The 14059-nt window shown below is 33.3% G+C and overlaps 1 protein-coding gene across 1 annotated transcript in view; it reads left to right on the plus strand.

Moving 5' to 3' along the window:
• antxr2a (ANTXR cell adhesion molecule 2a) overlaps positions 1–14059 on the plus strand; it is a 107993-nt gene that overhangs the window by 27386 nt on the left and 66548 nt on the right. The window contains exons 3-7 of the mRNA XM_030143193.1: positions 2053–2124; positions 3289–3370; positions 3481–3585; positions 6066–6134; positions 9776–9856. Coding sequence (XP_029999053.1) covers positions 2053–2124; positions 3289–3370; positions 3481–3585; positions 6066–6134; positions 9776–9856 — 409 coding nt within the window. The remainder of the gene's footprint in view (positions 1–2052; positions 2125–3288; positions 3371–3480; positions 3586–6065; positions 6135–9775; positions 9857–14059) is intronic.

The following is a 14059-nucleotide window of genomic DNA, read 5'->3' on the forward strand; positions in this document are numbered from 1 at the left end:
ATTAGTAGGTAGTTTTGGTTTTTGAGGGTTAACTGAATAAATACAGGGTTCTGGATGTTGTTAAATGATGAGCTCATCTAATTTTTCAAGTATTTTGCTAATTTTTTCCTCAGTTTACAAGTATTTGTTCACTTATATTTCAAAGGTTTTTTATGAATTTTTTTCCAAATTTTTTTTAGTATTTTGCTCATTTTATTGTCATTTTGCAAGTTTTTGTCCATTTTATCCAATGAATATTTGAGGTAAAACTGTATTTTACACTAATTATTAACATGTATTGATAGGATTAATGAATCAAAAGCTATTAAACAGTTTAGATCAGTAGATGTTTTTGGTCACCAGTGGATATTTGGGTCTTTATGAGTTAATTTTCCCAGATGACACTGTCTATTGTTTCCATTCTGTGCTTTTGTTTGAAACCCATGACATCGGAGGGCTAACGTTTGTAGCGTTCCTAGTCGGTACTTGCTCGTAGACGTACTCTTCAGCTGGATATTTACCCATAAACCAGCTGCGTGTGTATTAATGAGGCGCCGAGTCGTGGATCTGACATGACGGAGGGTCGTCGAATGTAAACAGGAGTGACTGTACAGAACGGACGGTCCGTCTGCGGTCCGAGTCTGGTCACACTCTTAAAGTCACAGGTACAAAGTATATATTTGTGCAACAGGACGAATGTGGTGTTTACGCAGTGACTCATCAGCACAACAACATGTTTCCTGTCTGCGAATTGATTAATCACTTCCTTCTGTCCCGCAGAAGCTGCTTTAAGTCATATACTAATATTAGGTGACATTAAGAGGAGCCCCTTCTGTTTACTTAATTATTTATTATATGTTCTTTACGTCTCCTGAACTTGAACACATGCACAAGGTATTTATAAATCTGTCAGACTGATAGGAACCATTAGGAGTATTTAACGGGTCAGGCTGCGTGGGCGCTTGTTTGATAGAAAAATGAAAGACGGAAGTGGGGATTTTATAGTGTAAGGAAATGGAAAACATCATAATATTTGAGTTTTTTTACTTTAGATGAGTTGATCTGTGATACATTATATGGACAAAAGTATGTGGACACGTTGAATTCAGGTGTTTCTTTTCTAACAGGGGTCTGGGATACAAAACAATAATAACAAATGAAAATAATATAGTTTTATATTGGGATAAATATCATTGCATTGGTTAGTTTGGTTTAAATTGTTAACTTTGCTTCCAAAATTCCTCAGAGATGGTTTTTACTTAATTTCTCTCAACATCCTTATTTATTTATTTATTACTTACTTACTTACTTACTTACTTACTTACTTAATCCATGACTTCCAATTCCATCCAACTTCATTTGTAAAACACTTCAAAACAACCACAGTGGACCCAAGTGCTGTACAGAAGAATAAATAAAACCAAAATAAAAATAAAATGCAAGAATAGATTAAAAGACATAAAAAGCTGTACAATTAAAAATAAGAACAATAAACCAATACCAAGTAGCAAATAAAAACAATAGGATAAAAAAACAAAAAAGTTGATAATCATAAATAAATAAATGGAAATATTGATGTTTTCATGTCAAATCATCATGAACAGGACATCTTACAGCTGTAGACATGATGTGTCCCAATATTTATGTCCATATAGTTTAAAAACGTCACTATTTCCTTAAAGTTTAATGGGAGATTTTTCTTCCTCAGTGAGATGTGAAGAAAGTAGATGGTTAATTGTGGTAGAAAATTAGTATGAAAAATATGTTAGAAATTTAGAGGTAGAACATTTAAAATCATAGTCACGGATAAAAAAAAACCCTGAAATCAATGTTGAGAGAAATTAGGTAAAATCCTTTTCTGAGGCATTTTGGAAACAAAGTTAACAATTTAAACCAAATTAACAAATGCAATGATATTTATCCCAATATAAAACTATATTCTGACATGTGTCAAGATTGTTTTGTATCCCAGACCTCCGTTAGAAAAGAAACACCTGGATTCAACGTGTCCACATACTTTTGTCCATATAGTGGACTTTGAGTGGTTTTAACTTTCGTGTGTTCTACTTTCAGCCCCAGCATGAGGGTCTCCTTCATCGTTTTCTCGGCCAAAGCTCAAGTCCTGCTTCCTCTGACCGGAGACAGGTACCGAACTGCAAATAACCTCATTTTGTTACTATCAACCTGATTAAAGCTTAATTAAGGATGTTAAACATACGGCCCGTGGGCCAAAACCGGCCCACCAAAGGGTCCAATCCATGGGATGAATTTATGAAATGAAGAAATTACACTGAAGATATTAACAGTCATTTTAATTCAGGTTCTACATACAGACCAATGGGACCAATAAAATAACACGATTGATAAATAAGGATATTTTTCTCTTTGTTTTAGTGTAAACAAAGTAAAATTACATGAAAATATTCGCATTGACATATTGTCTTTTCACGAACAAGTGGATAACTGAAGGTAGATTTGTTTCTTTATTGCTTTAACCCAAAAAATATATATTTTCAATCAATAAAAAGAAGTGTTCAAATGCAATTTTTTGGATCTCCAATATTTTTTTTGCATTCAAACACTTTTTTTGTTTGTTTGAAAAGGTTTTTTTTTTGATTGAAGTGAAGTTTTTTATGATTGAAAATATCTTTTTTGGTTAAAGCTATAAAGAAACAAATCTACCTTCATAGATATCATGAACAACCTGAAATGTCTTCAGAAAAATAATATTAGTTTTTCCAGTATCCAATTTTGACGCCATTTTGTTGAATTTTATTTATTTTTTTGCATGTTTTGTTCTTGTAATTCCTTAATTTGATCATATTTGTTGTTTTTTTGGTTATTTTTTCTTGATAATTGGGTTCATGTTTCCCAAATTTGTCAAAATTACTAAATGTTTTGTGTATTTATAGATCACCTGTGGTCTGTAAGTTGTAATTTACATATGTAAATGATAAACTGAGACAGAATATTGGTAAAATATCACTTATTTTTCATAAGACGTTTCAGGTTATTCATATTATTCACATTTTTTAAAGGATAGTTTATAGATGTAAACATTTTTGTGATGTAATTTTACTTTTTTCACTCTTTAACTAAGGTAAGTCTGGAGTTTAGTCATCCTTTATATATTAGTATGTTATTGTTTTACAGGTCGGATCCACTGAACTAAAATAAGTTCGACAGCCCTGGTTTAAAGGGAGGATTTTCACTTTATTTTAGTCAGATTTATCCACAGCTCTTTAACCACAGTGTGAAAATGACTCATTCTCAGAACACGTAGATCAAAATGTTCTGTGTGTTTTTAAGATACGAGATCGAAGAGGGTCTGAAGCGTTTACGGGACGTGAAACCGGCAGGAGAAACGTTCATGCACGAAGGACTGAAACAAGTAAGTTTGCTTCATCCAGTCAGAGCGCAGCAGCTTCTTTTTTTTCTTTTTTTTTTTCTCGTTGACTAAATCAGATCCTGACAGAAGTGTTTGTGTGTGTGTTCCTGAAGGCCTCGGCTCAGATCAAAAAACAGACGATCAAGTCCTCCAGCATCATCCTGGCTTTGACCGACGGGAAGCTGGAAGTTTACATCCACGAGCTCACGGTGAAGGAGGTGAGATATGAGAACCTGAACACAAAAGACCATCAGGGGTTCCTTCATGGACACTTTACAACAGCAGCGTCCATGAACGGTGAACGGTTATTACTGCTGTACTGATCTAAACCTTTTAACACCTGTTGATCCACTAATCCTATCAATACATGTAAATAATTAGTGTAAAATACAATTATTCATCTTTTCATGGTCATGAGATATGACCCGTTTGGATGTTCAGAGGCTCCGATAACAATAATAACTGATTAATAATCGATAATAACAGATAATTACTGAGTTGAATTCTTTTTTTCTATCAAAGGAAAAAATTTGCAAGTAATCTTGTAATTACTGATAGTTTTATTTTATAATTTATTTTAACCGATAAAGACCCAAACATCTACTGATCTGAACTGTTTAATACCTGTCGATCCATTAATCCTATCAATACATGTAAATAATTGGAGTAAAATACAGTTCTTCATCTTTTCATGGTCATCAGATAGGACCCATTTGGACGTCCAGAGGCTCTGTAGTAGAAGAGTTACAGCAAAAAATATCAATAATCTCAGCGACCTCCGGGGCTGCAGATTCTCGGACCTACGTGAACCTGCGTTAACCGACACACACACACACACACACACACACACACACACACACACACACTCATCATAATCCAATCTTTCTCCTCTTTTTTTTTTTTTGCTTTAACCCTTGACAGCGAACACTCCAAATCTCAAATAAATGAGCTTTTTTTTTTTTTTTTTTAACCTATAAAGACCCAAACAACCATCGGCTACCAAAACCATCGAATACCTGTCGATCCACCAATCCTATCAATACATTTAAATAATTGGTGTAAAATACAGTTTTACTTTAATTATTCACAGGATAAAATGTACAAAAACTTGTAAAATGAGCGGTCATCATTTCTAGAACCCTGTATTTATTCTGTTAACCCTCAAAAACCAAAACCATCTACTGATCTAAACTGTTTAATAACTGTTGATCCACTAATCCTATCAATACATGTAAATAATTAGTGTAAAATATAGTTATTCATCTTTTCATGGTCATCAGATATGACCCATTTGGACGTTCAAAGGCTCCGTAGTTACCGTGGAAACGCAGTCATCTTCTACAACATTGATTCACCAGTAGAACCCATGCAGTTGGATCAGTGACAGTGGATGGACACACTGGGTTTATGTTCCGTTAATGAGAGATTTGACTGAAAAAGTCACGTTTTCTTCAGTTTTCTCTGTTTTTGATATAATAACCCTCAACTTTAATCTGAGTTTTTATGAACATCTACGTGATCAGTGAATTAAATACAGGAAAATACCTGATGTTCACTGAAAAAACACAAAATACAACAGATAATATTCTAATAAATGGTGATAAATCACTTAAGAAAAGTTAAATATAGAGAAAAAATATGCTGGGACTGCTGCAAAAGTAACACTGGGTCTTTATGGGTTAAAATGTGAATAAATAAATAAATTTAAAAATGAGTGCAATTTAAACACTGTTATGTCTCAGTTCATCATTTCCACATGTGCATTGCAACTTAGGAATCACAGTGGCCCTACAAACACAAAACCTTTAATAACAGGCAGAATATTGGTACGTTAACAGGTATTATGTTTTCTAAATATTGTTTTCTTTTGACTTTTCAAGTTGTTCATATTTGTTCAGGTTATTCACATTTTATTGTGAAAGGATAGTTTGTAAATGAAAATATTTTGATTATGTATTGTTACTTTTTTATATTTAACCAAGAAGAAAATTTGGAGTCATTATTTATTCAGATAATGTTATAATAAATGGTAATAAATCATTAAAGAAATGTTAAATAGAGAGAAACATTCATTTGGAAACTGCCGTTAAAGTAGTTTTGGGTCTTTATGGGTTAAACAGTGTGAATAATTTTACAATAATTAAATTCCATGAAAAGTGCTATACAAAGAAAATATGTTGTTGTTATTATTATTATTATTATTATTATTATTATTATTATTATTATCATAAATTAAATTAAAATAAGATAGAATGAAACAAATAAAAATCATAGAGGAAAAGCTGAAGGTGATGACTGACTTAATCTGTACTTTTTATCTACAGAAGAGGCAAAAAAGAAAAGGAAAATAAATGTCTGCTAGTTTTTTTTTTTTAATTTCCATTTTATTTAATTAATTTTTGATAATTTTTTTATTGAATAAGTTTTTAGTATTTGATTATCTAGCCCTGCGAATGATAATAAACTAAATAATTACAGATTTTCTTAAAGGCAAAGTTAAAAATCAGAGTAAAGGAAACTGTTTAATTCTGTAAAAACATGGACATGCGTGTAACCTGTGCTTTTTAATATTGATCATTGAATCCCTTTGTGTTCACCTGGAGCCTCCACCACAACCATTTCTCTGCATTTACATCGTGTTCTTCTGTGTTGACGTTCAACTTGTTGCACATCATATCTCCGTTTGTTTGCCGCTCAGGCTGACGAAGCGAGGAAATTTGGCGCCCGTGTTTACTGTGTGGGTATCAAGGACTTCGACGAGCAGCAGGTAAGAGAGCTTTAGTCTTAATCTGCAGCAGTCGAACACAAGTGAAGTCTGTCCCCGAACGTTTGCTCTGCGATTAGTATTTGTAGCAACACACAAGTCACCGTGTTGGAAGAGTGACAACGAAGCTGTTCAGTCACCTCAATCAATCAATCAAACTTTATTCGCCGAGCACCTTCTGACAAACGGAATGGAATAGAATAGAATAGAATAGAATAGAATAGAATAGAATAGAATAGAATAGAATAGAATAGAATATGATATGATATGATAGAACAGAATAGAATAGAATAGAATAGAATAGAATAGAAAAGGATAGAAAAGGATAGAAAAGGATAGAAAAGGATAGAATAGGGTAGAACAGGGTAGAGGAGAAGAGAATAGAATAGGATAGAGCAGAATAGAATAGAATAGAATATGATATGATATGATAGAACAGAAAAGAATAGAATAGAATAGAATAGAATAGAATAGAATAGAATAGAATAGAATAGAATAGAAAAGGATAGAATAGGGTAGAGGAGAGGAGAAGAGAATAGAATAGGGTAGAACAGAAAAGAATAGAATAGGATAGAATAAGATAGAAAAGGATAGAATAGAAGAGAATAGAATAGAATAGAAAAGGATAGAATAGGGTAGAAGAGAAAAGAATAGAATAGGATAGAACAGAGAAGAATAGAATAGGATAGAACAGAGAAGAATAGAATAGAATAGAATAGAATAGAATAGAATAGAATAGAATAGAAAAGAATAGAATAGAATAGAATAGAATAGAATAGAATAGAATAGAATAGGATAGGATAGAAGAGAAGAGAATATTGAATAGAAGAGAATAGAAAAGGATTGAAGAGAAGAGGATAGAATAGGATGGAATACAAAAGAATAAGATAGAATAGAATAGGATAGAGTTGGATAGAATAGGATAAAATAGAATAGAATGAGTGAATAAATGGGTAGAATAGAGTAGGATAGAATAGAATAGAGTAGGGTAGAATAAGATTCAATAAAACAGAATACAATAGAATAGAATAAGTGACATGATGACAGCTATTTGTCCATGTTGATCAGTAATATTGATTAATAACTTCATAAATAGGAGGCAGGTTGAGTATGTCAGTGTTTTTGTTCGGTTGTACAAGTCCAGTAAAGGTGAAAAATGGAGCATGAAGTGTTTAACCCTTAAGAGACATGAGGTGGGTGTGGTTTCAACGCCCTCTGGACACGCCTCCAAACACAGGCTTATTAGTGCACAGGCCTTTCCTTCTCATGGTCCATATTTTGATGGTTTATAACATGAAAATGGTTACAGATATCAGTCTAGTTACTATTGATCACTGATAGGAAGTCACATATGGACTTTTATTTGGTACTATGATCTTTGACCTTGAGTGACCTTGAAGGGTGAAACTCAAGGTCACCAATGTCTACCTTTCAACAGTCTTTTTTTTATTGATTTCAAATTTTATATATATCTTTCTTTGGGACAATGTCTTTAAAGTTTGTTCAGTTTTGAGAACTGTAGATTTTTGACACATTTTTAAAATATTAAAAATGTATTAATGTATTAATGTATTAATATTTTTTTAAAATATTAAAAATGTGCCTTTCCTTCTAATGGTCCATATTTTGATGGTTTATTATATGTAAATGGTTACAAATATCAATCTAGTTCCTATTGATCACTGATAGAAGTCATATATGGACTTTGATTGAATGAGTTGAGTTCTCCTCCAGTGAAAGTCCCGCCCACTTCTATAGTTAGATTGATCTGCATCCAGACCACAGGACTGGAACATAGAACAGAACCTGACCACCTCACACATTCAGCTGGGGATTGATTCAGACAGAACATAACACTGACATACAGGGACACTGGAGCTATGTTTTGGAGGACATTACAGGTGGAAGTTCTAGCTCAGTTTATCTCTGTTCCCTTTATTTTTTTTATTTATTTATTTGACAGGGACAGTGCAGTCAAACATAGTTGCAGCTGATGTGATGCATATAGAGTTTATAGTTAGTGCTAAATCTTGACTCCGGTCCCCTTTTTGGCTCGTCCACAACATTGCAGTACAATATAATGATCCCACCCACCCTGCACATAGATTTTTTACCCTTCTCCCATCAAGCAGGAGACTACGGCACATCCAAGCCCGGACCACCAGACTCCAAAACAGTTTTTATCCAGAGGCAGTGAGAATGATGAACTCCTGCTGAACTTTGAGCCCAGAATGCACTTTTAAATTGGCACTTTACTGCTGTGCACTTTATAAATAATACTTTCTTTTTAGTTATTTATAAGTGATTTTTAGGGGGGGTGTTATTGTTATTGTTATTGCTATTTTTTTTATATCAGTATTTTATTATTTTTATTATTTTATCAGTAACTTATACTGTTTTTATTAAATGCTGCTGACAGTCGGGGACCTGAGTACAATATTTCGTTTCTGTGTATTTTTATATGCTGAAATGACAAATAAACTTGAATCTGAATCTGAATCTATAAAATGTACATCATTTAAAACAATCATACCATACAATTCAATAATCCAGTGTTGCGTTTATATATGACTCACTCACTCACTCACCCACACAATATACACAGTATTTACAGATGAGAACAGTTGTGTTTTGTCTTTAACCAGGTTTTGGTTCTAGCTGCAGTGATTTACTTGACTCATGGCTTATACGCTTGAGATCATTTTAATTCAATAAAGTCCAACTAAAATAGGAAACGGTGATTTTAAACAGGTGAAATTAGTGCGATATTACCAGATTATCCAAATGCCAGCTGTAGGAGTCATCGAAATATCAGTCAGATCAGCAAATTGTCAAACTTGCTAAATTTCTAGCTTCTATTCTGTAATTTCCAGCATTGATCTGCTGCATTTTTCATTTTATTATAGCATTTTTTTTTAGATAAAACAATTAACAGGAAGTCTAAAAAGAAGCAAAAATGAAAATAACAGAATAGACTTTAACAGAGATGGGAAACCCCTTCAGACATGTGCATTTATGTCTTAGAATAGAATTTACTCGCAAATTATACCAAGAATTTTATTCTATTTTCTGTTTAACTCTTAAATATTTGTGTCTGTGTAGATTTTTTGAAGCAGAAGGACATTTTTCATGAAGTAGTCGGTGCATATCACACTTTGGATGAATGCGTTTGGTATTTTTTTCCTCATACATTGTCTTAAAGGGTCACTTAGCCTTAAAAATATGCCTTTCATTAATTAGACCTCTGTCTCCAGGCCAGTGTCTGTTCACAAAATGACGTCTGAGCTGCAAAGAATCCGGGGATTTTTCAGTCTTATGTCAGGGAGGTCTGCAGTTTTTCCTGTCTCTCTTCCAGCATGGTGGCCTGTCCCTTGTAACCATTGGTAACCATCCTGTGATAAGCATCTATTAAGTCAAAAACAAAGGCAATATTGCTCCCAGTTTGTGCTGCAATGATTTTTTTTTTATGGTTGAGCAAAGTGTTTGCCACAGTCATGCCATCTGCTATGTCTCCTCCTGCCCATGATATGAAAGGAAACACAGTGCTCAGTCATAAAGAGGAAAACCGGCCGAAAAAGAAGAAGAAAGCTCAGTTAAATCAGCAGTACTTCTTGTTTATTCTTCTTTTTTCGTGGTTCTGACAGCTTGCCGACATTGCGGACACCAAGGACCAAGTGTTTCCTGTCAAAGATGGCTTCCACGCACTCAAAGGCATCGTCAATTCGGTAAGTTAGTCTGTGTGGGAGGTTACAGATCCACGAAGAAACGCGAACAGGGGCAAATTCTAAGGTTTTTCTCATGTTGAAACTCGCTTGCAGATTGTTTGGGATTCAGGTGGAAATTGTTACTTTCCTGTCTTGAATTAATAGTCGTTTGTCACAAATTAAAGTAAAAGCCTCAGTGAACTTCCTGCCGAGCTGCTGGAAAATGTCTGTGGAAATAACTGCATGTTGCATCGTCAGTTTGTAGACGGTGGAAAAGGTCTGCAGAGCATGAAGAGTGGAATAAGAGCAGCCTGACATGTAGTCACTGTCCTTAGGATGGGATTTTTTATTATGTTCAGTCTAGTCACAACTCCCTTTGATTAGATTAGATTAGATTGAACCAAACTGAGGTTCCAAAAGCAGCACAACAATGAATGTACACATATAAGAAATGTTACAAAAAAAGATAATACAATAACTATAAAAACAGTAGTCAAAAAAGCAGACAATCGCACATTAAAAAGTACTAATAGAAACAACAAATAGTAAAGTAGTAATAATTATAGATTATAATAAATAACTATGTTGTAATATTATAATATCCACAATATGCATGTAATATACACAGAATAAAAGTTATAATAAAGTGATAACAGTAATTGTAGCCATACTTAATATGGAGTAGAATAGATCTTTATTGTCACTGTTACAGAAACAATGAAAATGTTTATCAACAAACACTTAAAGTGCAAAAAAACTGTCTAAAAATATCACACAAAATTGTGAAAAATATTGGCAATGTACATAAACGACAAGATAAAATATTCAATATACAAATACTACTAAAATATACAAAAAGCTAACTCTATTATAGATAAAATAAATATGTACAACATGTAAGGATATATGCAGGCAGTATAGGATATATACAAGGTAAAAATAAGTATAGTAATAATAATAATAATAAACAATTAGAAAAATAATGACAACAACAAACAAACATAGCCCACCGGACAGGCCACTACAATCCAACATGTATTGAAGGCTTTTATTCTGAACCTGTTTGAACCCTTGTCATGTCCAGTCCGTGTCCTGCCTGGGCCTCGTCTTCAGCTCTAATCAGTAGCTGCCTCTTAAACAGTGTTTATGAAGTTTCCCATACAGCCTCCTCGGCTCCCGCCAGCCAATTAGTGATACTTTCCATTTGCTGAATGCCGTCAGCCAAGGCGGGGGTTTGTGTGGCAACATTCTTTTTTTTTTTTTTTTTTTTTTTTTTTTTTTTTACATGAGTGTGAGCCCAAAGCCCCGTGGAGCCACTCTGACCTGAGCTCTGGACTCGCATCTGTGTCAGAGCCGACAAGGCCAACAAACAGTGTTTAGAAAAGAGCAGGCGTGGACTGGATCTGTCCAACATGCAGCTGGAAGCGTCCACAGCCAAAGGGCGGGACTCAAACTCAAACAACCACCACTGACTGTGGCTTTTATATTAACTGTAAACTTAAGGAGGGTCTGAAACTGTGGTTTTCAACAAGTTGTGAAACAAACCATGCCTGGATGCAGACAATAATGTTTATATTATGCTCTGATGCCTTTTAGTTTCCCCCTGATTTTTATCTAGTTTACATCAGTCTAAGTCAGGGGTGTCAAACACGTGGCCTGAGGGCCAAAACCGGCCCGCCAAAGGTTCTAATCCAGCCCATGGGATGAATTTACAAAAATGACACTGAACGTATTAACAATCAAGGATGTTGAACTGGTTTTAGTTCAGGTTCTGCATACAGACCAATGTGATCTACAGTAAAATAATCACATAATAACCAATAAGAAGTGGTGCCAGGCACAACAAACCCCGCCCCTCACACATATTTATCCCATTATAAGTAAATAGGAAGAAAGAATTTGAACTTTGACCTACCTTTTCTAAAAAGTAATACCTATTCTGGGTCACTGGCAATCTATAAACCCAATTTGGTATGAATTGAACCAATAGTTTTGCTGCTAAAGTCTTAACAAACAAAGAAACAAACAAAGTGAACCAAAAATACCCCTTGCCTACCTTTTAGGGGGTGGGGTAATTAATGACTCAAAATTTTCTTTTTTTAAATAATGAAAATGTAAAAAAAAAAAAAAAAAAAAAAAATTAAATGATGAAAAAAAATCTACATTTACAAGCTATCCTTTAACAATAAAATGCAAATAACCTGAACAAAGATGAACAACCTGAAATGTCTAAAGAAAATTAAGTGCAATTTTAAAAATATTCTACCTGTTACTAAATGTTTGTGTAACAGTGTGTATAAAACACATGTACAAATGATAAGGTGAGGCATAATAGTGTTAAATTTGCACTTATTTTTCTTACAAAATTTCAATGTTATTTATTTATTTATGTTTTTGGGATGGTTTGTAGATGGAAGTATTTTCTTTCTTTATTTGTTTTTTTTTTTTTTTTGGACTTTTTTTTATACTTCATACTTTTATACTATACTTTTTTATACTTGATTTTACAAACTACAGTCAATCAGATTAATGGATAAAATAATCAGAAGGTGAATTATACAGAAAATAATCATTAGTTGCAGCTACACGGTTCTACTTCAACCCAATACAACAGTAAAAAAAACGTTTTTACATGAAAATAGTCTAAAAACATGATTCTGCTTTTAGTTTTCATACTTCATATACATTATGCAGATAATCCTAACATTCTTTTACTTAAGTTTAGACTTTGTGTTAGTTGTGGAGTATTTTCACACTGATATTATCGCTAATTAATTAAGGATGTGAATACAAAAAGTCTCGACCCAGACTATGAGGATTTCTGAAAAGCAAATCGAGCCAGTTTTGAATAATTAGGATTAAAATGAGTCTTAGTGTCTGAAAGGGTTTGATTATTGATAATTAGTAGAAGTGTGCTGCAGCTCTGTTTGTACATGTTTTAATTAGAGGAAGCCACAGGAGATTAGTTCACACAGGGCTGCTTTCTTTTAACCCTTCCATTCCTAGTATTATTTTTGTGGACTTTTCCCTGCATTAATCATTTGCTGTGTATGATTTTTCACCATTAATTAACATATTTCCAATGCATTTTCTTATATGTAATTCACTGATCGTTTACATGTTCATAAAAGCTCAGAGTAAATTCAAACGTTATTATATCAGAACGAAGAAAAGGTGACTTTTTAAGCAAAATCTGTCAATAACTGAATGTAAAAACAAGCATCTAAAACCACTGTCATTGATCCAACTCCGTGGATTTTACTGGTGAATCAATGTTGTAGAAGATGACGGTGTTTCCATGGTAACTATGGAGCCTCTGAACGTCCAAATGATCATATGTTTTGACCAAGAAAAGATGAAGAACTGTATTTTACACCAATTATTTCCATGTATTGATAGGATTAGTGGATCAACAGGCATTAAACAGTTTGGATCAGTAGATGGTTTTGGTCGACAGTAGCTGTTTGGGTCTGTGAGGGTTAAATAATTCCAGGTTTCTTGTCAGACATATGGGCTGGTGTCATCTCACTGTGTATATGTATGTATATAATATATCACAAAATTAATAAAAATGACCAGACTTTGGCTCAGACTTTACATCGATAACTCGTGGCCCAAGAGAAATGGACGACATAGCCTCAAAAAATATAAAAATAACGTTTTTTTTTTTAAATTCCTTTGTTTAATATTATAAATTCCCTAAGAGACAGTAAATTTGGGCAACAGAGAATAACATAAAGAAAATAGTCTGAACTAGTTTTGCAACATAAAGTAATTAAAAATGTGAGGTTTATATGCGCATGGTTCTGAATTATTACTCAGTTATTACATGTTAAGTAGGATTTAAAAGTCCAGTGTACACGATTTGGTAGACTTTATACTACAGGAAGTAGATTTTAATGTTTAGAATGATTATTTAATGAATGAAAGACATAACAATGAGATACTATTTACATGTATTGATAGGATTAGGAGTTGAATAGTTACGCTGGTCTGCAATTTTTTAGAAATGATTTGCTTCAGAGATTAAATGTGCTAAATGTTACGTATTTTAATAAGATTAATTGGAAAATAAATGACAAAAGTGCCGGTTTGCTGATGTTTTCAAGGTATACGATTAAGTGTTATTACACATATATATTGGTTTTTGGTTTATTGGTCATTTATATAATAGTTTTATAAATCTTCCACTAAATAGAACCTGTAAAGTGAATGTATTCTAAT

The sequence above is a fragment of the Sphaeramia orbicularis genome, chromosome 9 (assembly GCF_902148855.1).
Source record: "Sphaeramia orbicularis chromosome 9, fSphaOr1.1, whole genome shotgun sequence".
In the NCBI taxonomy this organism is placed as follows: Eukaryota; Metazoa; Chordata; class Actinopteri; order Kurtiformes; family Apogonidae; genus Sphaeramia; species Sphaeramia orbicularis.